The sequence below is a fragment of the Rhizomucor pusillus genome (genome assembly GCF_041956525.1).
Source record: "Rhizomucor pusillus strain CBS 183.67 unplaced genomic scaffold VTP01scaffold_1, whole genome shotgun sequence".
Taxonomy (NCBI): Eukaryota; Fungi; Mucoromycota; class Mucoromycetes; order Mucorales; family Lichtheimiaceae; genus Rhizomucor; species Rhizomucor pusillus.
This window is the reverse complement of record NW_027192143.1, coordinates 1,921,080-1,944,456: the sequence shown is the minus strand read 5'-3', so window position 1 is coordinate 1,944,456 and position 23,377 is coordinate 1,921,080. Positions and strand designations below refer to the sequence as shown.

The window sequence follows — 23,377 nt, the reverse complement described above, 5'->3', positions numbered from 1 at the left end:
GCTGTTGATTATAGACTTGACGCTACAGGATACATTCGAGCAAAAGATGTGGCATTTGTTAGCAACTTGGTAAACCATAACAAATCAGAGTACTTAATGTGAAGACATCACGATGGAGCGCAGCATGGATACACCCATGTCAAGCAGTGGACAACGGACCCAGCAAGTGTAGATTTCAAAAAAGCTTGGGAACCAGTCGTTTCCAACACGTCAGCATTTCCCAAAATAGATTTTGCGCGCTGACAAATCAGATGTCGCATCTTCCTTGTCGCGCTACCCTGGTGACCTCCTACATGAGACGCAGACATCAACTCGTCTTGGGGAGCACGTTACAGTTGCTTGCTGTTGCGACACTTATCTAAGCATTTATGGGAATGTGATACGAAACCTTCGTAGTCACTCGGCTTTAAGCTCTCAGTCGCTTCAGTGATCCTGGTCATCAGTGTCTGTCTCCTTCTCCAAGAACCTGTTGCGCTTGACTTTGCTCTTGACTACCGACCCGACCTGCTCAATGGGGTTGAGCTCAGGAGAGTAGGAAGGAAGATAGGCATACCGGTATCCACGGGAGGTGATGTATTTAGCTATGTCGTTAGACGTATGGATGGGAGCATTATCCATTACAAGGTAGTGGCCCTTCATGTGTGGATATTTGTCCATCTCGTTCATTGTCGCCTTCAAAAAGCTAAGGTAATGTCCCGTTACTGTTCCTGTGCTCATAAGTTCAGCATAACCTCCTCGCTTTCTCTTCTTGGCTGGCGGTTCTGGCAGTCTCAGGCTGCACTTGACCAGACCTGAAGCAGAGATTGCACCCAAATTGGTGGTTGTCTGCGCTCGTGTTTTAGGTACAGTGACAACAGCAGGCGAACCTTTCTTTGACCAGGCCATGCTGCGCTTCATGTTGATGTGGAAGGCAGACTCATCCAGGAAGACGCAATTGCTCCTAAAGTCCATATCGGTTCCTTCCCACTTGCGAACCCAGTCAAGACGCTCCTGAACTTTCGCCTCGCTGTTCCTGTCTACAGGCTGGAACCGAGCCTTCTTAAGGGACAGGTTGCACTGAGTCCTTACGAAGTCATAAACTGTGGTCTTAGAGACTTCGAGCCCCTCGAATCTCTGAAGCAATCGTTCCATCAACTGTTCCAAGACGGCTGAAGGATTCTCATCCACGTACTCTAAAATGACCTTCTTATGCTCTTCACCGAGGATACGCGGGCGACCATTCTTCTTACGCTTCACGAAGATGCTATCAGGAACTAACTCGTACTGTTTGGCCCATCTTTGAGCCGTGCAAACGTGGATACCCAGCTGCTTTGCGACAGCTGAGGCGCTCAGAACTTTCTCAAACATCAGTTTGAAGAACCTGACTTTGTCCTGGTCAGTGTAGAGTGTGTACGTTCGCTTGGTCGAGGCTTCTCCCATGCGAACGTCCAGGTGCTTCCTTCGCATCATCTGCAGCCTGCAAGGCAACTGACTCGCAGTCGCTCTCGCGAGGCAGATTACGCAAGTACTGCGTGTAAGAACTTACCGTCTCAAGAGCATACTGCTCCTCATCTACGATGTAGTCCATAGGCTCAGGCCTGCCATGTTCATCAACAGCATTACACTGCCCATCTCATAGAAAAATTGAATGCTCATTTTGCGATGTAAATTTTCAGTGCACGATGTAGTAGAAGGAAGAGAGCTGAGCTTAAGAGTGCTTATGGACGTTTTTAATACTCTCGGAACTGCCCAGTTTTTGTGCGACAAGTCATCCCGGAAAAGCAACATCTGATTTGTCAGAGGCGCGAAATCTATTCTCATTGGGGAGCGACTTTACTTTCTGAAAAGAGTGTATGCAAAATGGCCCTCCAGCTGTAGCTTCGAGAACAATCAAAATCGGCAAGTGATGCTCTCCACGATCTATTGCTCCGCTCGGAAAGATCAATATTCCTTTTCTATAATGGCCTAGGCGTGAACTGCATCATCACCAGGACCTCTTACCCAGTTTCGAATACTGAATCGTGCCCAGAACTATATGTGGTCTTTGTAACGTAATAGATGATGGCACATCTCTTATATTTAGTCGTTAATGATGGACATTACAGAACCGTAGCCTGCGTAGACTGCATACAGGTAATGCAATCCTCGAAGGAGAATATAAGGGATGCGAGTATCCTTATTAGATGATTCTTCACACAGATATTGTCTAAATTGATACTTGAAAGTCCATGCTCATCTGTGAAGCACGTGGGTAATGCTTTGATAGTGGCTCGTTTCCATTCCAACATGGCATGTTTTCATGACTGTACTGGGACTGCTACAAGTGACACATGGCGAAGTTGGTACACTCTTACCAGAAAGCAATTTACCCCCCCCTCCCCCAAATGAAAGCCGCATTTCCCAAAAATAGATTTCGCGCTCCAGGAGGTCTTGTCGTACAGAGTTTGGCACCTCAAGGAGTTTACAAGGTACGTAAGAGTTTTCAGTTTTCCTCCTTGCGCGATCAGCCCCGCGGGAGCGACCGTGAGTCAGATGACATGCAGACTGAAAGTGCAAAGAAGGATGTAGATTTTCATATGAAAGAACTGTATGTCAAGCGAGTGTACACGCTCTACACGAATCAGGACAAAGTCAGGTTCTTCAAACTGTCGTTTGAAAAACGTCTGAGTGCCTCAGCTACAGCTCAAAGATGGGCCAACAGTATGAGGATCATCCAGACAGCATCTCTGAGAAGTGTAAGAAGAAAGGTCAACAGCGCATCCTCGGGCGAGGAGCACAAGAAGGTCATTTCGGAGTACTGTAGATTGATGAGAATCCTTGAAATACGTGACTAATTTTTCTTGTATATTCATACTTTAAGAGACAAAATTTAAAAACTACTGGGAAAACGGGTGACGATAAATGGGGATCATAAATAGAATAGTTATCTGTTTAAAACTCCTAAGGTCACGCATTTCTTTTGTAGATGTTGTACTTCACCTGGAACAGTTGATGGAGCGACTGCTTCAGAGGTTTCAGGGATTGAAGATCTCCAAGAGTACTGTTTATGATTTCGTGAGGACGCAGTACAACATATCGCTCAAGAAGGCCCCGTTTCAGCCTGTGGACAGGGACAGCGAGGAGAAGATCCAAGGAGTGAACCGATATGGATTTCAGGACCAATATGCACGATAATCTACTTTCCATATGAACATGAAGCGCACTATGGCCTGGCCCAAGAAAGACTCGCCTGCTGTAGTTACTGTGCCCAAAACACGAGCGCAGACAACCACCATATTGGGCGCGATTTCTGCCTCCGGTCTCGTGAAGTGTAGCCTGAGGCGTCCACAGCCGCCAGCTAAGAGGAAGCGATCCCGCCGACGATCATGTATTCCTGAAGGGCTTTATGATCGGCTGCAGAGTCAACTCACGCCTACGGAGGATGCTCCCTTCACTTATCGTTTCAAAAAGATGTCAACAATATTCTGGACGCAGTATGTGTTGTTCAATAACAAATTACTGGATATTTTAGCTTTTAACGTCAAGCACATAGATAAGTTTATGTGAAATAAAATCTGCTATCGATGCATTGGCTTCGCAAAAGACTGAAGTCACTGACAACGGGTTCAAGTCACAGCGTAAGTTTCTCAATATTATTTTGCAAACGTATGTAACATCTTAATTTTTATATAGTCAACTAACGAGGTATTTGTAGATGGCATGACGTGTAGGATGACAACAATCTGGAGCATTCAGAAGCAAGCCTTAATGTCGATGCAATCTAACCCGTCATTAAAAGCATGCAAGTACATGCTAAGAATAAGGGGATATGCCGTTTTGCTGTTCCCTGCTCAAGAATTGAAATCAATGACAAGCGAGCTCAGCATGCAAGGCATACTCGATGGCCGGTACAAATACAACGCGGATGGTGCCATGCGATCTATCGACCTCAAGGACGCAGAGATGTTAATTTTGGAGACCTCGAGAGGATTGAGGCGCTGCACCTCAGAACGCCGGATTCGACCATTACAAGGCGTTCTCAAGGCAATAGCGGATAAGTATTGCTATGGCGATTTCGAAGTTTTCCGGAAAATCAAACTTCATTTTGTTCACGGGGAATAATTGCCGGTTACCACGATCTTGGAACCTTTACCCAGACGTTCATACATATGGTCTCGGAGCGGGGCAACGCCAGTTGGGGTAGGAACGATACCCAACTGCTTTCTGGAAAGAGTGATATACGGCTTCAACGCAGTGGTTAAAAATAGCACGCCGAAATTTTTCTGGTTTTTCATATAAGCTTTTCGACCTTTTTCCAGTTTCCATCATTCTTACCCTTTTTTTGCTATATATCTAAGCGTCGCAAAGAAAAGAGGCACTTTCCAAGGTATGTTATTTATATGGTTGGTCCGTTGCGAATAAACAGTATTGTATACATACATAGTCGACATCTTCAAAAGGAGGCAAAACGGAAAACTTGGTCTCCGACCTGAAGTCATCAAGCTATCCAAAAAAGACATGCCTATTGAAAATGTAGGGATGAAGGAGGAAAAAAGAATACAAGCAAATAGTAAAAGGAGGTTTTGGATGGAGTATTAGGTTGTTCGAGTATTGATGAGGATTTTACATGCATTGCTAACAGCCATATGTAGCTAAAGACGAACGCCAGGTGCAATTATTTCATCGATTTGTTCCTGCCAGGCATCGTCCGTCTGTTGATCCATCTGTTTCAGCCATTCTTCGTCCACGTACCAGAATCCGCGACTTCTCAATTCCTCCTTTTTAGCATCTCCAACCTAAAATACATTCAGTGCTATGCATAAACATGTGCTGAGCAATTTGTAAACTTACTCTGTAATTAGCATGTAATATGTAAGGTTCTATTCCCAATGATTTACTCAAGTCATTGTCGAAGTATGAATAGCCGTTCGGAAAGTATATGACGTCCAAGAGTACGACACTGCTTGTCCGGATATCCATGACGATGTCGCTCAGCGCTTTGTTCAGTGCGCCCTGTTGTGTCAAACCCTCCTCAGTGTCTTGCAAATAGATCGTCTCTGCGAGTAGTCGTTTCATATCCGTAGCTGGACGCATCATGTAAAAGCCGGTATTCACTTGTCGCTCGTCTAAGCCCTCTTGTTGGAAAATAACATGTGTATCGGGTCGAATATCCAAAAAAGTTTTGAGGTATTCACGCGTACGCGGGCGTAACCAGACGACATCCACGTCCGTGAACAACACAGTTATATCGAGATATAATAGTCTCTGTACTACGAGCGTTTTCGCATGGGTAATAATTCGATATTGGGGAGTGTAGTACTCTTCAAAGTTGCTTGCAACATCTTGGTGATACCACATCTCAGGTATTTGTACGGCGTGTGATTCATAACCTGCATTGACCAAATGGGTGTAGAGCTTATCATCCAAGCAGAAAATGACAAATTTGTCTTCCCCAGTTCGTTTCATCGACTCGATCCAATTGTATATATATTCCCGCATACCGTAGTTGGCTGTGGCGACGATCAAGACCCGTCCATCATGCATGTTGTTGTTTATCTTATCCATAAGTTCGGAAGGTGGATCAGCAAACGATTCGGGCACTAAGACTGGGCTAGCTTCTCCGTGCTCTTTCGGTGGAGGTTCATCAGCCGGCAATGTCGATTCTTCGCCGGAATCGTAATTGTAACAAGTACATTTCCAAGGCACAGAATGGTTCGAGGACGCTTCAAAGGGCTGTTGTTGCTGACTCTCGAGATAGTCGGCAGAGACAGTGTGCGAGTTCGGTGTGAGGGAAGGCTTTGTGGTATCAATGATAGAGAGGTAAATAAGAGTGGAGGCGACGAGACCCGCAAGGATAAGTACGAGCGTTCGTCGGCAGGATGTATCCCAGAAGGCCATGTAACTATAAGTTTACAAGCCCCTTCCTGGACTCATCGAATGAAAAAGGAACAAAGAAGAGATTTCCCGGAAAGCTGTTGACGTACATACAGTCAGTGCGTCGCACCAATTTGGTCCTCACCTCCGCCTTGCGGAAACCGAAGATTTCTATTGAATGCGGTGCCTGAATTTCCAAACAAACTTGCCTCTTCAAGAAGATGAACATCAGCCTTTCTTTCTGTTCAGTAGTAGTCGTAGTAGACGTATTAAAGAGGTCGACTGGTGCTATTTCTCACTGCACGCTTAGACCACTACCATACATTTTACATATCACTGGTGGGCCCGACACTTCCAACCTACAGCCTGGCATCTCGTCTGCAGAGTCATAGAGGCAGGAAAACTTGTAGGGAACAGATAACGATGATATTACTTCAGCTGAGATATACTCCTTCAAGTGTCGTACGAAGGATACGGGGATTTTTGCTCGGAAAGAAATCTGCACCACTGACAGCGGCTAGCCACAAGTTCTGATCGTTAATCAGCTGTCTGCTTTCTTGTTCCTGTCTATGAAGAAGATATTATCAAGCCAAAACCCGCTTACATATTTTTTAGATGAAGTGCCTATCACTGTAATACGTTAGTGATTGCATTTGAATGGGTTACAGCATTCTATGAGGAACGATGACCACATGCTCATTGTTTGTTTGGTTTTTTGCTTCCATGCTATTAAAAGCAAGTTAAGCTAGTCAATGGTGGCTGTGCTAGCTCTTTTACACTTCTTTGTATGTATGCATGTGTATCGGCGCCCATTTATGGAAGCTGAATTTATTCATCCATGCAAGTTTTGTTTGCATATATGCATACAAACGGAAACTATGCAACATGAGTCATGATCGTTGCACAATCGATAAAAGGATACTGGATGTATTCAATGTCTGCGAGGTAGCTTCGATCATATTGCAACAATACGCATCTGCATGAGGATTTAGGCCACCGTTGTGTTTCGAACTAGTGGCAATATCTGCCCACATTACAGCAATGAACTCATACAATTTGCCCCAATTTTTGAAGCTCTAGCACCTTTTTCCCTCGATTAGCATATTTACCCTGTTCCTATTTACTTGAAGCAGCCATTTATTACTTTAGGGGAGTAGCTAGGGGTGCGATTCTTTTAGGAGCGAATTTCATGGCAGACGAACGAAAGGCGGGGGATCGACATTTTGAGTCCTAGCGGTCCAGGGATTAGATTCTCAAGCACTCTCCTTTTCCTTTCTTTCACTGTTCCTGAATCCAGTTAATGTATAGTGGCCGTCATACACCAAGAGCATACATCACAAAACGTCGATCTGTGCCAGCACACGCCAGAGCTTGTGTAGAGACGAGGATTCTGGTAGATCAGCTCGCTTCAGTAATCGACTCTCCGCCCGCCAATTTGGTACATTTGTGTGACGATTTAGTAAGAGCGGATGATGATGGCCAAAGAGTCCAAAGATAATTGATTAACAAGTCAGGATATTTGGAGGAATTTCGTAATATCGGTTACGATTATGACAGCAGCTTTCAGTACACCAGAATTAGCAGAGGATGCGTCAAAAGAGTTCGCAGAAAATTCTGCAGATGTAATTCTGCTATTATCCTCAATTGTTACGCAGCTAACTACCGAGGCTTACGAGAAACGACAAAATATGACCTTGCAAAAGACTGTGCGTAGAGTCACTTCATTGCAGCATTTCACAAAGAAAAGCTTCATTCGTCAAGGATCGCTAGATTTGCCTGATGCATGCTCCGTCACTGATACTATACAGAAGGAAGCGATCGCTAGTCTGCGCTGCGTCCAGCAAATGCGACGGTCACCTAGTCCAATCCATACAGACTCAGTTTTGAAATCAGTAGCTCCCGATGACTCAGCAGCTTTGCAAGATCCTCAAACATTCTGGGATGAAGTGGTAGCAAAAGATTATATTTTCAAACGAATATCTATACATTGACGCTCACAAAGGGAGTTTGATTATAGTCAGCTTTCATGATACATTTGCGAAGAATGTTGGATGCACTTGTAGCATTTGTTCAACTTCAAGAAGGTATAGCTCAATTTCAGTCGATTAAGATTTCTCTGACTAAGCGCAGACTCCACTGGGTCATAGGTCCAATTGTATCCGTTTTGCAGCAAGATTGTCGGTACGAGCTTGCGTCAACATGATAGAGCCATTTATCACATGGTCATTGCGGTGATGATATGCTGATGCGAAGTTTTTAGATCAAAGATTTTCTCCAAGAATGGAACAGGTGAATACTCATATATCCGATACTCTAGCTTGGGCATTAAAATGGGATCATTTGCGATCTAGTCCGAGAGCGTCTAATACGCAATGTTTCGTCAACCTTGAGAATACGGGCACCTCAGCAGTTTGCTAGCGACTCCACACCAGCATTAGAGTCTTTGCAAGCGTGTGTTCGCCTCAGCGAGGTTCCTAATGGATCCATGGAACACAAACTGCCACGAAAATCATCATTTATCCAACTGCCTTTGCGACGTCAACGATCAGTTCGTGCTTCACGAATTGCATTATCCAGAATTCAAATGGATCAACAGTCAGATGAACCTAGCAAAACGAGTTTTGTAATGGCCGATACGCGAGAGCAACCGGAACCAAGATCACCACTTAAATCTCTGCTTAGCTCTACATTTAGATACAGGCGGGCTAACCGGCGAAGTCGCTCCGTATCATCCTCCAGTACCACTCCAGATACCCCCCTGAAATCAAGTGCGATTACTCTAAGAGGTCTTTTCAAATCTGGCAAGAAAGCATCAAATCATCGAGATAGTTTAGATGGCTCTTTGTTTGATCCAGCAAGCAGCTGCACAAGCAGCGCAACGACAAATATAAGCAGCTTCTTCACATCCGAGATAGACTATTCGGGTGCCAAGGTGGTCAAAAGAACATGAAGAGCAGCTATTAAAATTGTTTAATGCTGATACAATCTTTAATATACATAGATTCCTGTCAGACTACAAAAATCACCTGTCCTCGAGGAACACTCGAATAGTGGTTCAGCTGCTGGTGCTGCAGGTTTTCTACGTCGGCGTTTCAGCAGCAATAATCATAGAAACAGACGAAAAACAATCCAAGAAATGTTTGAAAGAAACATGTCGCAAACCTGCGACCAGGGTGATCTCGTTAATGAAAGTCAGGACCAGAAGAGGCATTATGTTTCGCCAATCTCAAGCTCTCAATCAACTGTTGCAAATACGCAGCGCCCACTCCAGAATACGTCAGACTTTGCATCTTCTATTAGGACATCCTCCTATTTTTCAGCACTATCCTCCATGTCAAGTGTACACAGTAGCAGGATCACGCAAGGAAGTGAAGTGTATGGCAGCGCGATCTCCTTGAACAACGAGTCCCGCGGATTATGCCAAGAAAATACGTCAAACCATCCGCTAGATGGGTTGTCAGAGAGGACCACGAGAAACTACTCAGCCGAGGATCCGGCAGCTCAAGATACCCGCTTTGGTCAGTATTCAGATAGAAGCGCTGTTGCCCATCGACCTTCTCGGCATGAGTCGCTTCAAGAAGGAAATCTAGTCCAAAATCCTGCGTCTGTCACATTACCACGACGACAGCGTTATCAAAACCATCGACGTTCCCTCCCGGCGTCTCTTGCAACGGACTCACTTATAATACCAGAGAAATCACCTGATCGCTTCCTCGAAAGACCTAAAAGTACTGCTGGGTTCTCAAATGCAACTTTTAAGCATTGGATGTCAGCCAATCTACCAAAAATTGAAACGACGTCATTGTCAGCAAACAAAAGATCGTGCCAATCATCCAATATTGGTCATTCAATAGTACAGTGTTTTTCGACTTCTTCCAAGCAAAATGACCACTTTGAAGTTCAACAAGAGGGCCGTACGGTGCTCATAATGGAACGTCAATCCGAAGGAAAGTATAGAATCATTGCGGGAACTCTGAGCATATTACTACACCAATTAATACAAGGACAAGAGCAAGGTATGATAAGAATTGCAAATCATGAATAACAAATATTCATCCTAACGACTCTTTTGTAATGTTTTCTTATAATTTTCCTGGGCATAGATATTAACGACATTGACATCTTCATCCTCAATCATCATTTCTTTACAACTCCCATGCAAGTCATGGATGAACTACATTCCTTGGCATTCAATGGAAGTTTTGATTGGCTTCTTCATGAAAAACGTCGGTTCTTTCGATCAAGGTAGCTGATTCAGTTATGGTGGCAATGTATACATGCTTACCCAGACTTTCGGATTGATTCCACCCACATTTTGCAAATTTAGGATTATCTATTTACTCTCCAGATGGCTCAACCTAAGACCAGAGGATTTCTCAACAGAAAATCAATCGTTCAGGGCAAAGCTGGAATTGTTTTTAGATCAGCTTCACGCTCGAGCTGGATTTGCTGAGGAAGTTCGAAAACTTAGATATATGCTAAACCATCAGGTATGGTCAGTTCTCAAGAAGAAAATTTTCGAATCGACCAGACAAACTTGCTCAAATGAGCTGGATAAACAGGCAGCAAAGCAACGTGAAGCTATGATGAGTAAATCTGGGACAGAGCTGATCAGCATGATATTCAATGCTGTGGATACCCAAGGCCGTAGAAAATCTAGCCCTGGCTCGTTTTCCAAGCAGAGTATGAACATGTTTGACGCATTGCATGTTGCTCAATATTTGACGCTGGCGGACTACAAGCTCTTCAAAAACATAGCGGAAACTGAGTACTTGACATGCTCTCAGACAAACGATGCAAATGTCCATGTTGGTGCTAAGGCTTTACTTACCAAACGGTCTAATACGGTAATGATTGAATCAATGACAGTGATTTGGCCTGCATATTAGCTAACCACGCAGCTGCGTGAAATAGCTGAGCCATTGGGTTGTGCATGAATTATGCTCGCAAGGGAAAAATAAGAGGTCCGCCACATTGACCCATTTAATCAAGATAGCCAAGGTTGGTATCGTATGCTTTCCGCGGAAGCAATGTTTACGTATTCTTGTTAACTTTAGCATCATGTAGTATTGTCTGGAGTGGAACGCATTTCACACCAGTATGGTCATTGTCATTGGTTTACAGAATCCACTCGTGCAACGTATGGACGTATGGCAGACTCTATCGAAGCAAGACTTGAGCACGTTTGAGGAACTACAAAAGCTTATCGATTTATCGAATAACATGAGATACTATCGGCAAGCATTAGCTACAAAAACTTCCCCAGCTATTCCTTTTCTCCCGGTAGTGACAAAAGATATCACCTTCTTTTTGGAAGGAAATACGACTTACCTGCATACAGAATCTGCGGCCACAGAGGATTGCAAGTTGGTGAATCTTCAAAAATTCCGGTCTATAACCGACTTTATCACCTCGCTCAAAAAATATACGATGGCCGAATACCCCTTCGCATGTAATTTGCGGCATACGAGCCCGCTTTACAACGTAGCGATGGTCCTGGAAAAGCAGTTCATGAACGTGGAACCTTGTTTAGGTAGCAGCACACGATGCGAGATATATCATTTTAATACATTAGAAACTGGTCGGAGCAGCTGATAGATACTTTGATCCGTTGTTGTTGTTATTTTCTTAAACTAATATATATGTATTGATACCAATCCTACAGAAAAATTAAACAATTGCTTTATCGAGCAAAAAATTAGTCTTTAGGTCAGTCAATAAAGTAGCTGTAAATATTTAAGAGAGGAAGCTATTTAGATCATCTGTTTCTGAGCTTTTGGCGACCTTGAGATGACCTTCTGCTATTGAGTTGCTATCCAATGCAAAGGGACATTGATTTGTTTTGGAAGCAGCAAGTCAAAAGGATCCTTGACTACTATGTAGATCATGTAGTCCATAGGTGCAAATGTCGAAAAAGCAAAATTATACTTGTTTTCTGTTCGGTTACTTCATACGACTGTACCTATCTTCTTCCTGGCGTATCCATTGTAATATGAGACTACCTGAGATCATCAAACCATTTGTAGTCATCATTAATACACCGTAAAGCATCAATAGCTTTTGATATCAACGCGAGTCAATATGTGCGCACTTATTTTTAAAAAAACTAACGTTCGCATTATGCAGTTTCAACCGACGATAAGAACAAACCGCGTGAAGCAATTAGAAATAGCGGTGAGACTTCAGCTGGCGTTGGGAAGGGTGCCTTTGATGAGGCAAGTCTGACGCAAGCGTGACTCGCAAAATTCGTCAACTACATATAAAGCCGAAATTGTGAACAAAAAAAATTCGGGAGGCAGCTTTCTTATTCAGCTTTTGAAAGTTTTGTTTTCCGTCACCATAGGTACGACGCTTTTGCAAAGGCATTGTACCTTTAAAAAGTAATCTAAGAGAAGTGCACTGCGCTCCTAAATAAAGGAGCAGGCAACGGATACTTGAACGTACAAAGTTCGAGGTTCAATATAAGGGGTTGTAATTATTATGATGGATGAGGTACACCAGAAGGCATCGCCGCATACGAGCCATGTCATTGACAGGAGGCGTCCGGCTATTATGGATGCACAGGATCGATGTGCGGTCTGTGATGACCCACGTTCTACAGAAAGGGACCAGATTCTCTACTGCGACGGTCCAGGTGAGAGATTGCAGTGACTGAATTAGATTAAGAAACTCGGGCTATAACATCCTATGTAGGCTGCAATATGCCCGTGCATCAATGTACCGTTTTCGAAGAAACTATAAATTTGCTTGGTGATGCACTGAAATACATTATCTACTAGACTGCTACGGTGTCCGGGAGATTCCAGAAGGAGACTGGTTCTGTCAGCGATGCTACAATAAAAGGTTTTACAGGAAGGTGGTAAGTAATTATTACACCACTTAGTGATGGAAATATGTTTTATATTCTTTGGATCCAGAACATCATTTGCTGCACCACTCAAACTGGTGCCATCAAGCGAACAACGGAATCAACTGAGTTTATGCATGTTCAATGTTCAATCTACAACAAAGAAATTGATCACACTAAGTATCCCTATCTGGTTGACAAGAGTAAACTTGGACAACTTGTAAGCGAAATATCTATGGATTACAATTACGTTTGCTTACCGTGATCACAGAGATGCGCACTGTGTCTGCAACAGCAAGGATTTTGTGCCAGATGCGAAGAGCCCGGTTGTCCAAAGTCAGTGTTTCAGCTCAGATTTAAGATGGAGAAAATGAGATTTATCCGGGACTTTATACAGGTCTTTCCACGTAACCTGCGGTATCAACGCTGGATTGATACAGCTCAGCCGAATTCCACCACAAAATCCTTCATACCGCTGTGGAGCACACTTGAGCAACGTCGTTCCTTCAGCCGACCCTCAAAAACCAGGCAACCCGACCTATCCGTCACATCCATTCTCTAAAGTATCGAACAACATCGAAACCGCGAGACCTCTTCAAACATCCTCCATGTCTACTCCTTCTTCTGGCTTACTGCCATCGAAACGTTCGAGAACCGATTCTCCTACTGCTAGCTCTCCAAAGATGAGAAACGTTGCACCACCTAAAACCGAAATTTCCTCGACCTCCTTCGCACCAGCAGCTTCTCGCTCAAATATTGATGGTGCTGACTATGCAAAAGTTCTTATATTGGAATCAGAAGTTGCTTATCTTAAGCAGAAGCTGACAGCAGCGCAAGAGGAGGCGAAAAGGTTGCGTAATGCAGAAAAGCAAGCCCAGAATGCTCAAGAACGATTAGAGCATGCGAACCAACAAATTGAGAGATTAAGACGAGAATTACAAAAGCAGAGCAACTTTAAGAAGGTCACAACCGAAATCCTCACAACACTCAACATAAAAACTGCAAATGTCTCTCCCATAGCAGAACGAATGGACGAATACGTCGTGGCTTTGCGTGATACCCTGGAGAGAACAGGACCGCCGCGTCCGGAGGAGTGGCGCCATATTGTACAATTCTCACACAAACTATGCGAAAAACGAACGAAATAGTGTATAAAGGGGTGCTGTCTCCATTACTCAATAATCGTCAGGAATCTATACTGGTTGATTATCACCAAAAGTGAATGGGTCACCTTTCCGTAACTTGCTTTTGATATCTGGAAGAGTGTAACACTTTCGTTCCTTTCTTCGTGTCTCACGTTTGTTTGAATATTCACTGAGCGCAATGTCTTGATCTCTGTTTATCCTATCCGTCGAAGTATGTTTCTTTGGCGTTTCCAAGCCTGCCGAGTTAGCAGACGTATGCTGGTAATTAGTTCTTTCGATGCTCCTTGTTTCTTGCATTGATGTAGCACGCTGGAGATCAAGGTTGCGCTGCATAAGTTCAATGTATTGTGCACGGAGCTCATGTAACTCGTCCTCAAGCTTTCGTATGTGCCGGGCATAGGCTACATTGAGGCGGACAAGCTCACGATTTTGTCGACTGTGAATTCGTTTGAAATTCTCGAGCTCGCCGAGAGTGGTTGACGAGTTCTCTCCGGAATTCCGCATCAGTCTACTACGCACAAATTATTGTTCGTGTTAAAAGTTGGTAACTTCAGTTTTATACTGACTATATTTCTCTTCGTCAAGCGAGCTTCGAGTTTTCTAAACGGTGCACATTCACCTTGGAGCTCAACAGGAGTTTGCAAAGCTCGATCGAATTTCATGCAGCATGCAATTTGTCTTCTCCGATCACCTCGTGCCTGGACAGGTGGCTTGGCGCATATTTGGGAGACGGAGAGGGAACCAGCACTGCAACTTTCTTACAGTCAAATCGGTCACAGATGCATATAGATCGTTGCTATTTTTGCTCAGGGCCCTGTTACCCTGGCCATGGAACAATGTTTGTGCGCAACGATGCGAAGGTACAGCATCAAATTCTAAGATCTTGGACGATCATGCCTGTTAAATTAATACATTGCTTTCCTGATAGACCTTCCGATTCTGCCGATCGAAATGCCACAAGAACTTTAAAATGAAGCGTAATCCTCGTAAGGTCAGATGGACCAAGGCTTTCCGAAAGGCCAGTGGCAAGGAAATGGTTATCGTAAGTTTATGCTGTGTTTGTTTACCTGCTGAAGCAAATCCGTCTTAACGGCCATGATTACATTTATTTAGGATTCCACCTTCGAATTCGAGAAGCGTCGTAACGTGCCTGTCAGATATGATCGTAACCTCATGGCTACTACTATTAAGGCCATGAAGCGTGTGCAAGAGATCCGTGCTAAGCGTGAACGGGCATTCTACATGAACCGCATGGCTGGCAAGCAGGAGCAAGAGAAGGCCGAGAACCTCAAGGTTGTCCAACAAAACATCGAACTTGCGCCCTTGGAAGCCAAGAAACGCTTGCAAGCCGCAAAGGTCGAAGAAGAGAAGCTCGACCAAATGGACATGTCTTAGAAGGAAAAGACTGCCAACTTTATACATGTACAGCTACCATCATTTTCTTTTCGTTTCTCTACCATTTCCTGCTTCTTTTGCCAAACGCTTTTTTCACCTGCCCCATATATCATCAATAAAACGCCGTTTCATTGCATAGTGTAATTGGAAATGTGATTGTTTTCCTTTCTTTCATATCATGAGGCTGATATTAATGGAGACTTGGATACCAATAATAGCAATACCTATTAAGAATTGGTTGAAAAAACTCCACAATTTTTGTTGCTGGCGGGGAGCAAGTTATGTTTAAAGGAGACGCGACGCGTTTGTGCGCGTTGTCTGCCAAGTTTGACGCTCAGAATGGAGTTCTGCGATGCAGTCGATCGCTTGAAGGGGACACTGCAACTCATTTTTCACAACAAGGCGAAATGTAGCTCTCAGAAACGATCCCGGAATCAGCCAATACAAATTCCCTGGTACGAGAGACTTTGACAGTGCATTCTTTGTACACCTGGTATTAAGAAAGTCAACAGGTCTTGGGTGGCCGTAAGGTTTGCGCGACTTCTACTGCAATACTCGGCCGGCGTGACAGAGTCCCTGGTGCTTGGAGAATTGGAAGTTGAAGTAAGGCCCTATCCAATTCGCTAGCTTTTGCTGTGTCTAATTTAGATCTTAGTGGGAACGTACCTATGATGCAGATATTGCCGAAAATGAGGAATTTGGCACTGTATCGTCAGTCTATCATACCAAGCACTCGATTCCAGTCGAAGCCACTGTAGATGATTGGGAGATGATACCTGGGTCAAATGTATACCGTATAACTGCAAAAGACGAGAAAACATCCAAGAAGCTCGACATGCTTTTGCATCCCAAATTTAATTCCTGGGTCTCGTCTGCACAACTAAACATGAAACAGCCTTTACTCAAGGTATGTTGTTGTCGACTACGTGGTAATACGGATAAAAGGAGTTGAACAAAATATTACGTAGAATCGGAAAATACGTTTCTTTTGTCGACCGAGGATCAACACACCTATTAATAACGAATATGGCAATGAAGCTTTGCCTCGAAGTTTGCGGATTGCATTGGTACCTCCAACACCTGTTCTTCTTTTTGTTTTGAACCGGGAAGATAAGGCATTTATACAGACTGTATTTTGTGATTGTTTGCGGTTCCTATCAGCGCCCATGAGGATGAATAACACTCACAAACGGCGAGTATATAAACTATGGCTCAAGGTGAGATGCAAGCTGAAACTGTGGAGGCGAGACGTTAGCTTATGTCGATATCCAGATCATCCATGTTGAGCAAGGGGTACATATAACAGCAAATCAGGTTTCTAATCAAGATGTCATATCTGGAGATGCTGAAGCATATCCAAGAATTCGGAGAACAGATATCTTTGTGGTTGACATGACCTGCGACAACGAACCGGCAATTTTATCACTCTACGACGAACAGACACATTTTGCTAGCATGTTTCAACGTGGCGATTACATTGGCCTTTACAACCCTGGATTCCCACCATACACCACAGAAAGCCAGGATTCTCGCTCAGACATTATATTCGAATATACGAATGATACCACATTATTTTATATGTCTGGCAAAGAGGCGCATGAAGCACGATGTGCAAAGTCGGATGCCCGCAGTGTACCTCTTGATCGATCAGGTAGTGAAGCAAGCGATGTATTGTCATTAAGCCAATGGGAGAAACCAGTGAGGGCCAGTATAGCTGAACGGGATGAAGAGGTTGGTATATCGAGTAAAATTTACCCAAATGAGTTAGTATGCATTTAATTTATCGGCACAGGGTTTTTTGGACTGCGCAAGCTATCCTGATAGGATATTCATTGATGACATCGAACCACGAATGCTAAATCTCACGATATTTTGCCGAGTGCTTGCGCTTGCTAGCAATGTAAGGTGAACATACAAGAATGCTACTGGCAGCTATCTAAATCTAAAGTAGAACCCTTTCGATCGAGATGGAACTGGCAAAAGAATGGACCGATACGCCATGAGGGTATGCGATAATACAGGTATCCCACGTGCTATTGCCAAGGAATAGTTGCCGACCGCAATGAAACTCATAAAAACTTACAGGAAAAACGGATATTACGTTTTGGGAGAATATTGGAAACAACGCACGGACATTACGGCCGGGGCAGTATGTTTTGATGACTGGTCTTTGCACATCTTCTCTACACAAAAGTGCCAAGGGACCGATTTGGTACGTTAATGGAAGCGACGTGAGCAACACTGAAATCTTCAATGGTAAGGAAAAACCTAGCTGTATTTGGTGTAGGAGCTCCCACCTTGACAAGCAAAGTTAGTGTCAACCTTGAAGGCCCTACTGGTTAGCAATGACTTTCGACAAATTACTTCGTACTGTGATATCGAGGATCGGGATCAATGGCAAGATGCAGTGTATGTAGTCGGATGGGAAATTCGCTCTCGCACGAAAGTCCATCCTTTGCTGTCAAGCAAGGACGATAAAGGCATGGACAAGATCAAGGATTTAGGCAAGCTGCTGGTGCTTGAAGCTCGTAAGCCATCAATTCGGGTTACAGCGGCTTCCATTCCCTAATATGAAATAGATAAAGTATGTCTGCAAGCAGTCCGACGGTGCAAAGAGCGTGAAAATGCAATTCCAGACCATTGGACGTGCGACTTTTGCAAGGCATTAATATCGGAGGACGAGGTTGTACAGACATTTCGGAGCAGACAAGGCTCTCTATTGTCTTTTCCCGAGAACCAAACAGAACCTCAGGACGACGAGTGTTGGATAGAATGGATTTTACATGACGATACGTGTGCATTTTTTAGGGCGTTTGGATGTGAAGAGGTAAAGACTGGAGCTGCCGCAAACGTCAAATCGATAGCTGACGCGCATGCCATCCGACCAGACACTTCTTAATATCTCCGCTCAACAGTTTAAATTTATGTCGTACGAAACACAAGTGGGTTTCTTGGACAGCGTGGTTGGCAAACAATTCCTTTGCGCAATCTCGAGTAAGGTATGCCGGAAGCTGCAGTTTGGTGAAACATTGCTTGCTCACAGAATGATATAGGGACACAAAAGCTATCGAATTGATCAAGCTGCACCGCTGCAAGTGTCCGTTAATCAATGTCTAGCGATCATCTCTCCAGAAAAGGAGCAGATCTTAGCCCATTTTTCAGTATAATTGTACTTACATACCTTTCTGTTTACCAAAAGGAAAATACTTCTGTAATGGAAAAACGTGCTACACCACTTGTTTTGCTCTGTTCGTCCACCCCGCCAGACCCGCTCGTGTCACCGTGCATCCCCAATAAAGAGGGTTTGTTCAGGATGTATATATAATTATCGATCAAGGAATTCCTAACAATTCTCTTGCTCCTGTACCCCATCCTTTCATTTACTACTACTACCTCACTAGACACCTAGTCCCATACTCCTTAATTCCACGCCATGAAGTCATTCCTTTTGACCGCTTTTGCTGTAGTTGCTGCTGCTACAAATGCTGCTGCTGATATTACTGTACGTACATGTTCAATAATCTATCAAGGGGAACGTGAGCAGCAATTGATTAATTGATGCCTTAGGTCGTTACTCCCTGGGCAGACAGCACCTGGGTATGTATTCTTTTTCCACTGGGAGGTGGATTCTTCCTGCGTACCTGAGGGAGGAAACTGACAGAAGCGTCCGATTCATATAGCAAGCTGGTGGCCACGGTAACATCACATGGAAACACACCACCAAGGAGGCCAACTTGAAGTGTGACATCCAATTGATGAATGGAAATGCCAGCAATTCCAAGTAAGGCTGCATGGACAAGAATAACGTCATGCTGTTGTTGATCATGGGTACTTATCCATACGCATTGTTTGTTCCTTCCAGCATGGTTGCCTACGTGACTAGCCCTGGCACTCCTATTGCCTGCTCTGCTGACAGCTACGATGTAAGTGCACTGTGACGAGAGATTTGATGCAATTTGCTAGGGAGTGGATGGAATCATCTGACAATTGCATTAGATCCACCCCTTGAACGATTTTGCCGCTGGCAAATACTGGATCCGCATTGGACAATCCTCCTCCAACACCTGGGCGTACTCTGGCGTTTTCAACTTTGTCGGTAACGGCACTGCCAAGCCCTTGTCCGTCGCCTGTATGTATATGAAGAACATGAATACACAGTTAACGAACTGATGACTGATTTTTGCACTTTTCTTCTAGCCAACGGTGCTAACACCAACGCCGCTGCTGCCTCTTCTGGCAAGTCAGCCGCCGTCGCCACCGGCAGCTCCAAGTCTAGCGGTTCCGCTAGCTCCTCTGCAAGCCAAGCTGCACAATCCTCTCAAGAGAACGCCGGTATGCAATTGACCTCCCAAGTGCTTGCCGTTGCTGGCGGCGCCGCTGTCGCCGCTCTTGCCTTGGCAATGTAATAAACCAAATTTGCATTCAGACTGTCTTCTGCCACGTTCTGTCACAGCGCCCGATGTAATGCATATGCATATGCACGGATGACTTTTTTTACTTGAGTGTGAGAAAAAGAAACGAGCATATGAGACTCAGTGTAAATGCAAAAGGAAAAGAAAAAGCGGATAGACGGAGATGAAATGAAGAGAATAAGATACATCGAAGTGAGAATTAAATTACTGCTTTTGTCACACTTTCGCGAGCGCTTCAAGATAAAATTGATCTGAGCGCATGAGGCACAAACAATACATGATATGATTGTACCATATGTGTTTATTTGTATATGTGTGTCTATCAAACACAAAAGGGGGTCCCTTGTGTCGCGGTCCAAAGTTGGTAGCAGCCGGTAGATTCTGGTGCCACTCGTTCCAAAGGGAATGCATGCGACACGTGGATCATCCGATATGCAGGAAGGAGGTGCAGGCGAGTTTCATCCAGCAGCCTTTTCTTTGTTGTTTGCCTCCCAGTGATGCAACTAGGGGTGGGGAATAAGCAAATAACCTTGACTGAGATCCCATTAATACTCCTCTTTTCCCACTTCTTTCCCCTATTTTCTCCCTTCCTCCACCCTTTTTACCCCATGCCAGTAAAGAGCCTTAGTCTCTCGTTTAGACGCGGCAAAGCACACCGTCCGCAGCCAAAGCCCAGTCGATCCGAGTCTCAGCCAAATGGCGCCACTACGACACCATCCTCTACATCCTCATGCACGGCGCCAGAGGGCAACCAAGACACTTTACTGGCTGGAATTGGACTCTACAAATTCGTCGGATCCCTCGGAAACGGCAAGTTCAGTCGGGTTGTCCTCGCTCAGCATGTAGAGACTGGAAAACAAGTCGCTATCAAGGTATGATCCACGGAGGGTGGAAACGAGGGGATAAGGGGTTGGATGGATCTGAGAGAGGCAGCAATCTGCACAGAAAAGGAAGAGCGATGGTTTATACGCGTATTCTTTCTCTCTTCCTTTACTATGTCATATCCATTTCACCATGCAGTAATTTAATAAAGCTCGCTTTATTTGCGACCCGTTTATAGATCATCGACAAGCAAGCGCACGATTACCGAGTCATGTCACGTTTGGTCCGTGAAATTTATTTGATGGAGATGCTAGATCATGAAAATATTGTGAAACTTTACGAAACCTTTGAAACTTGCGACTCGCTGTTTCTTGTGATGGAATATATTCCAGGGATGAACCTAGACGAGTATTTGAATCGCAAGGGCGGCGCATTGACAGAAGATGAGGCGCGTCATCTTTTCCGGCAGTTGGTTTCAGCAGTTTACTTTTGTCACAATCGCTGGGTGGTCCATCGTGACCTTAAAGTATGCAGGATCTCCGTTTCCCCTTATTTATGTAACTCAACAAACGTTGATAGACTCCCAATATCCTAATAACGCCGGATGGCATTGTCAAACTTGCCGATTTCGGACTTGGGAACCGGTTTGGATTACAACGTTTGAAGACGATATGTGGTAAGCACAGTCTAAACCTTGTCCTATGTATGTATTGTCGGAACAGGTTAGATTAAAAATCATCTTAACTCGATAGGATCTATGCTGTACTATAGTCCGGAAATTATCACTGGCCAGAAATACTTTGGACCCGAGGTGGATTGCTGGTGCCTCGGAATTGCCTTGTTTAGGATGACAGCGGGTTTTGAGCCATTCTCTCATGCACACAGCAAGTATTTCGTTTCATACAAACTTGGTACATTATATGGTTCTAAATCTTACCAATTATTCTCTTATAATCGTTAGCTGTCGGCGAACTCAAAAAGGATGTTTGCAGTTGCAATTATCCTATGCCAGAGGGACTTAGTCCGGAGCTGCAAACGACCATACGGAAATGCTTACAAACGGATAGACGACGGCGGATGACTGTACGACAGGCTCTGAAGGACGATCCGTGGCTGACTAATTTTGGCAAATTACCTTGCCCGTTTGCAAACGTACCTAAAACAGCTTATGACGAGATCGTTGGCGACGACGATAACCAGACGCAGGTCAGCAGTACTGACAGAGCAGAAAGAGAGCGCCGTGCAAGACGTCAGTTCATGAAAGATTTGGAGCGTAGTCAGCAAGTCGAAAACGAGGTCAAACGGACGCTTATCTACCATCCGATAAACCCATCAACATATTTCACTGTAATCCCTACAAAGCACAATTCAACAAGCACGACACAATCTCAGCAGCAGCAGCAGCAGCATCAACACTATCATCATCACCATTATTTCCATCAACATCATTATCACTATCAGCACCAGACCATTGAGCTCTTGCGCTCAGAGCTGCTTCAAACAATCAAAGCTAGGGCACGCAAGCTAGGAATGCGATCGGCTGAACGTTGGGAAAGCTTGAGCATCCGATCGCCGCTCAGTCTCCGGTTTAAAGGCAACACCGGTGACGATAAAAAAATAAGCTTTCTGCAGCGATTCACAAAGGATCAAGTCTACTATTTTCATCTGGGACGATCTACGAGACGTGGATCCGGGCCTCCATCTCTGTCGTCATCCGATAGCACCTCTACATCGTCTGTTTCAAGTGTGGACTCTGTCGAGCATGTCGAATCGCAACAGCAGCAGCGTTTAGTAGCCGACGATAAAGGAAACGTTATCGCTCTTGTCAAGCAAACATGCCAACTTATGGGTGTAAGCTATTACCAAGAAACACCTACACGGCTTGTTTGTGTAATGACGTTGCGCGACACCCCAAAGAAAGACTGTCAGCACCAGCAGGCAAGAGAGAATGGTCATCAACAGGGACCGCCACGGTCAAGCAACGTCCGGAGACGTACTAGCCGCAACAGCAACTATTCCACGGCTACGTCAGCGACGACGTCTTCAATTGGAAGCAACGCTGAGAAGGAGCCGCATCGACTGAAGCGACTTTCGATGCCCCTTATCTCACATCTTACATCCTCCATGACGACTTCATTCTTTGCACGCTCAAAGCAGCAGCAGCGCCCTGAAGAAGAGCATCACCCGGTTGTAACGCGAAGCCAAAACAAGGATGGTATGGCAATTTTCACAATAGAATTCGAGGTTCGATCGCCGAACTCGAGTCTGGTTGCCCTGAGATTCTCAAAACAGCATGGCTCCACGACAGTTTTCAAAATGGCGTGCGGTTGGGTAACCGGTGTAATAGGATTAAACCATTAGATGACGAAATCAAATCTTTTTACTCAACGTATATCTATTGGTAAATAAAGTAAGAAAGACTATGTATACAGTAACGAGTTTAGGAGGGAAAAGACAGAAGAGAATATCGGATTGATTGACGCTTGCTTGGTTAGCTGGACTGTGAGGATTGGGGTATTAGACGGCGGACATGGGTACCAAGTACTCGCTGTCTTCTTCTGTTTGTGTGCGTCTGTGGTTCGTTGATAGTTTGGTGAAGAAAAGTGGTCCATTGCACATGCTCGTGTCGATGGAAAGTTTAGGACGAAGCTTTTTATTATGGACATTGGAGGCAAAGGGACACTCGTCGTAATCGCCAGGCGTTTCAGGACTACTGCTGTTGCTGCTAGAGTCCGGGTCGAACTCAGGGATATCGAGAGATAGCTTGGGTATTATCGGATTCAGCTTATACAGCGTGGGTGAGGCGCCTCGGTCATATTCGGTAGACGAGTAGGTGTAGATGATTTCTGGGGACTCAATCAAGAAGCGCACTACTTTCTTTACTGTGCTGCGCTTGCGCTTGAGTCCTCGTGAGTCCATGTGCA

At 44.5% G+C, this 23,377-nt stretch overlaps 12 protein-coding genes across 12 annotated transcripts; 8 read left to right on the top strand and 4 right to left on the bottom strand.

The window, feature by feature from the left end:
- Positions 1 to 423: 423 nt before the first annotated feature.
- Positions 424 to 1,449, bottom strand: VTP01DRAFT_843 (uncharacterized protein; the record flags this gene model as incomplete). The annotated part of the gene is made up of 1 exon (XM_069387550.1): positions 424 to 1,449. One exon carries the CDS (start codon positions 1,447 to 1,449, stop codon positions 424 to 426), a length of 1,026 nt encoding a protein of 341 aa, XP_069245263.1.
- A 914-nt stretch (positions 1,450 to 2,363) lies between these two features.
- Positions 2,364 to 2,813, top strand: VTP01DRAFT_842 (uncharacterized protein; the record flags this gene model as incomplete). The annotated part of the gene is made up of 1 exon (XM_069387539.1): positions 2,364 to 2,813. The coding sequence occupies one exon, from the start codon at positions 2,364 to 2,366 to the stop codon at positions 2,811 to 2,813; it is 450 nt and encodes a 149-aa protein (XP_069245262.1).
- A 370-nt stretch (positions 2,814 to 3,183) lies between these two features.
- Positions 3,184 to 4,080, top strand: VTP01DRAFT_841 (uncharacterized protein; the record flags this gene model as incomplete). Its single annotated transcript, XM_069387528.1, has 4 exons — positions 3,184 to 3,301; positions 3,379 to 3,452; positions 3,512 to 3,596; positions 3,674 to 4,080. 4 exons carry the CDS (start codon positions 3,184 to 3,186, stop codon positions 4,078 to 4,080), a joined length of 684 nt encoding a protein of 227 aa, XP_069245261.1.
- Positions 4,081 to 4,610: 530 nt separating this feature from the next.
- On the bottom strand, positions 4,611 to 5,856 carry VTP01DRAFT_840 (uncharacterized protein; the record flags this gene model as incomplete). The annotated part of the gene is made up of 2 exons (XM_069387517.1): positions 4,611 to 4,754; positions 4,810 to 5,856. 2 exons carry the CDS (start codon positions 5,854 to 5,856, stop codon positions 4,611 to 4,613), a joined length of 1,191 nt encoding a protein of 396 aa, XP_069245260.1.
- Positions 5,857 to 7,132: 1,276 nt separating this feature from the next.
- Positions 7,133 to 12,068, top strand: VTP01DRAFT_839 (uncharacterized protein; the record flags this gene model as incomplete). The annotated part of the gene is made up of 13 exons (XM_069387505.1): positions 7,133 to 7,291; positions 7,347 to 7,781; positions 7,850 to 7,916; positions 7,980 to 8,013; positions 8,093 to 8,121; positions 8,184 to 8,764; positions 8,834 to 9,848; positions 9,936 to 10,077; positions 10,160 to 10,322; positions 10,395 to 10,679; positions 10,747 to 10,833; positions 10,900 to 11,365; positions 11,959 to 12,068. The coding sequence occupies 13 exons, from the start codon at positions 7,133 to 7,135 to the stop codon at positions 12,066 to 12,068; spliced, it is 3,573 nt and encodes a 1,190-aa protein (XP_069245259.1).
- Positions 12,069 to 12,312: 244 nt separating this feature from the next.
- VTP01DRAFT_838 (uncharacterized protein) lies at positions 12,313 to 13,827 on the top strand (the record flags this gene model as incomplete). The annotated part of the gene is made up of 7 exons (XM_069387494.1): positions 12,313 to 12,324; positions 12,397 to 12,466; positions 12,526 to 12,549; positions 12,612 to 12,691; positions 12,750 to 12,899; positions 12,951 to 13,015; positions 13,077 to 13,827. The coding sequence occupies 7 exons, from the start codon at positions 12,313 to 12,315 to the stop codon at positions 13,825 to 13,827; spliced, it is 1,152 nt and encodes a 383-aa protein (XP_069245258.1).
- A 45-nt stretch (positions 13,828 to 13,872) lies between these two features.
- VTP01DRAFT_837 (uncharacterized protein) lies at positions 13,873 to 14,328 on the bottom strand (the record flags this gene model as incomplete). The annotated part of the gene is made up of 1 exon (XM_069387483.1): positions 13,873 to 14,328. One exon carries the CDS (start codon positions 14,326 to 14,328, stop codon positions 13,873 to 13,875), a length of 456 nt encoding a protein of 151 aa, XP_069245257.1.
- A 275-nt stretch (positions 14,329 to 14,603) lies between these two features.
- Positions 14,604 to 15,219, top strand: VTP01DRAFT_836 (uncharacterized protein; the record flags this gene model as incomplete). The annotated part of the gene is made up of 3 exons (XM_069387472.1): positions 14,604 to 14,684; positions 14,753 to 14,866; positions 14,938 to 15,219. 3 exons carry the CDS (start codon positions 14,604 to 14,606, stop codon positions 15,217 to 15,219), a joined length of 477 nt encoding a protein of 158 aa, XP_069245256.1.
- A 339-nt stretch (positions 15,220 to 15,558) lies between these two features.
- VTP01DRAFT_835 (uncharacterized protein) lies at positions 15,559 to 18,386 on the top strand (the record flags this gene model as incomplete). Its single annotated transcript, XM_069387461.1, has 12 exons — positions 15,559 to 15,674; positions 15,732 to 15,822; positions 15,875 to 16,126; positions 16,188 to 16,436; positions 16,492 to 16,950; positions 17,012 to 17,119; positions 17,171 to 17,240; positions 17,305 to 17,475; positions 17,535 to 17,747; positions 17,799 to 18,046; positions 18,108 to 18,218; positions 18,273 to 18,386. 12 exons carry the CDS (start codon positions 15,559 to 15,561, stop codon positions 18,384 to 18,386), a joined length of 2,202 nt encoding a protein of 733 aa, XP_069245255.1.
- Positions 18,387 to 18,652: 266 nt separating this feature from the next.
- VTP01DRAFT_834 (uncharacterized protein) lies at positions 18,653 to 19,625 on the top strand (the record flags this gene model as incomplete). The annotated part of the gene is made up of 6 exons (XM_069387450.1): positions 18,653 to 18,721; positions 18,787 to 18,816; positions 18,900 to 19,000; positions 19,082 to 19,142; positions 19,216 to 19,348; positions 19,417 to 19,625. 6 exons carry the CDS (start codon positions 18,653 to 18,655, stop codon positions 19,623 to 19,625), a joined length of 603 nt encoding a protein of 200 aa, XP_069245254.1.
- A 614-nt stretch (positions 19,626 to 20,239) lies between these two features.
- VTP01DRAFT_833 (uncharacterized protein) lies at positions 20,240 to 22,814 on the top strand (the record flags this gene model as incomplete). Its single annotated transcript, XM_069387439.1, has 5 exons — positions 20,240 to 20,503; positions 20,692 to 20,979; positions 21,033 to 21,129; positions 21,206 to 21,337; positions 21,415 to 22,814. The coding sequence occupies 5 exons, from the start codon at positions 20,240 to 20,242 to the stop codon at positions 22,812 to 22,814; spliced, it is 2,181 nt and encodes a 726-aa protein (XP_069245253.1).
- A 156-nt stretch (positions 22,815 to 22,970) lies between these two features.
- Positions 22,971 to 23,372, bottom strand: VTP01DRAFT_832 (uncharacterized protein; the record flags this gene model as incomplete). Its single annotated transcript, XM_069387428.1, has 1 exon — positions 22,971 to 23,372. The coding sequence occupies one exon, from the start codon at positions 23,370 to 23,372 to the stop codon at positions 22,971 to 22,973; it is 402 nt and encodes a 133-aa protein (XP_069245252.1).
- Between the last annotated feature and the right edge of the window lie 5 nt (positions 23,373 to 23,377).